Source organism: Gnatocerus cornutus, chromosome 7, assembly GCF_029298725.1.
Source record: "Gnatocerus cornutus isolate USDA-ARS CGAHR chromosome 7, icGnaCorn1.1, whole genome shotgun sequence".
Classification (NCBI taxonomy): domain Eukaryota; kingdom Metazoa; phylum Arthropoda; class Insecta; order Coleoptera; family Tenebrionidae; genus Gnatocerus; species Gnatocerus cornutus.
Genome location: NC_142239.1, coordinates 8,434,318 through 8,435,964, shown reverse-complemented (window position 1 = coordinate 8,435,964; position 1,647 = coordinate 8,434,318). Strand labels below are relative to the sequence as shown.

The 1,647-nt window shown below is 36.2% G+C and overlaps 1 protein-coding gene across 1 annotated transcript; it reads left to right on the top strand.

Annotated features, from left to right (window-relative positions):
- The first annotated feature begins 273 nt into the window (after window positions 1-273).
- LOC148170706 (uncharacterized) lies at window positions 274-1,445 on the top strand. Its single transcript, XM_088042239.1, has 4 exons — window positions 274-307; window positions 854-1,034; window positions 1,087-1,325; window positions 1,357-1,445. The coding sequence occupies exons 1-4, from the start codon at window positions 274-276 to the stop codon at window positions 1,443-1,445; spliced, it is 543 nt and encodes a 180-aa protein (XP_087898365.1).
- Window positions 1,446-1,647: the final 202 nt, after the last annotated feature.

The following is a 1,647-nucleotide window of genomic DNA, read 5'->3' as shown; positions in this document are numbered from 1 at the left end:
CTGTAAACTTAACGAATCCGCCCGGTGTACTATATATAGGACAGCATAATTAACGACTTATTATCACTATGTAAAAAGCAGAAAATATGTACAAAATATGTGGTTTTGTTAAGAATGATCCTTCCATGTAATAATCCATATGTCAAATTATATATTCAGTTTATCATTTTACAGCAAAAAAATTAAATACGGTGAAGTGACAAATGCACTGAAAACCGAGGTTTTTTAATTTTTTTTTGCTAAAAACTGAAACAACCATTTGCTTGAAAAAAAATGTTAATGGAAAGTCAAGAGACAGTAGTTTATGGTAAAAATTAAAACATACCGAAAAAACAATTCTAAAGTACTTTAAAAAAATTGTAAACTGGCTGTCCTATACAGGGTCCGGCAACACTTGTGTCCACCCCCAAAATCGTCTTTAATTTTAAAGTTACAATTTTGAAAATTTGCATACGCTCATCGTTGACAAAGCTCTAGAAGCTGATGCAAAAATTTGTTTTTTATCACAGTTTGGTTGGCGTCGCGACGCCTAAGAAGTACAACTTTTAGCGATTTTTGAGTTTTTGCGGAAATATTCGCGAATTCAATTGTTTTTTAACATAACTGTGATACAAATATCTGAGTTTTTATTTTAAATCTTATGGAAATTGTGTTTAAAATTTGCGAAAAAAATGTTGTTTTATCAAGTTAGTTTTCAAAATTATGACAGCGCAGCGGCAAACCACGTTTACACCAAAATTTCACAAGTCACTTCATTCACTCTTATAAAGGTTAATTTTGATTAACACGGGCATGTTGCAGTTTATGGACACCAGAAATCGTTAATTAACATCGACAAAGCGACAATTTACAGCACTGCAAAATCTGGCAAGGCGCAACAAACAAGTTGTGCTTTGCTGGATACCAGGACACACAGGGGTCGAAGGGAATGAAAGGGCTAACCAATTGGCCAAAAGAGGCTCTGCAAAGGGCTTCTTTGGACCGGAGCCGGCTCTTCCAATTCCGAAAACCCTCCAGAAAAACCTCCTGAAAGAGTGGATTGAATCACTCCACAGGGAGGAATGGCAAAAGCTTGAACTGCGACAGTCTGGGCTATTTTATTGATGGACCAGACTTAAAACGCAGTGAAGAACTATTGAAACTCTGTAGAAAAGACCTCAGAATATTAGTGGGTCTGTTCACAGGACACTGTCCCCTTAACAAACACATGCACACAATCGGTCTCAAGACTGACGACATGTGTAGAGCGTGTATGGAGGACACGGAAACTCCACTACACATATTATGCCTCTGTCCAAATTTGCAACGAGGATTGCACACAATGGGTCAATAGACCTCAGCGTGCGGCTCTTAAAGGGTCTCCTCGGAAAGAAAAAAAAAAAAAAAGCGACAATTTCACCAAGTCAGCCTTCTTTTGTTACAATCTGAAGCGAGCCAAAGGATAGATGTCATTTGTGACACAAGATGTTGACAGATGGGTGTAAACGTAGTTCCCAATTTTGACGTAATGAAATTGGAAACTAACTTGATAAAACAGCATTTTTTTCTCAAATTTTGAAGACAATTTGCATTGAATCTAAAATAACAACTCAGATATTTTTAACATATTTATATTGAAATAAAATTAAATTTGGGGTTGATATCACA

Excerpts from the sequence above, each read along its gene's own strand:
- LOC148170706 (XM_088042239.1), top strand. The coding sequence starts at position 274 with ATGTTAATGGAAAGTCAAGAGACAGTAGTTTATG. Across the intron at positions 308-853 it reads TCAAGAGACAGTAGTTTATG|CACTGCAAAATCTGGCAAGG; the intron begins GTAAAAATTAAA and ends GACAATTTACAG. Across the intron at positions 1,035-1,086 it reads CAGAAAAACCTCCTGAAAGA|TCTGGGCTATTTTATTGATG; the intron begins GTGGATTGAATC and ends GAACTGCGACAG.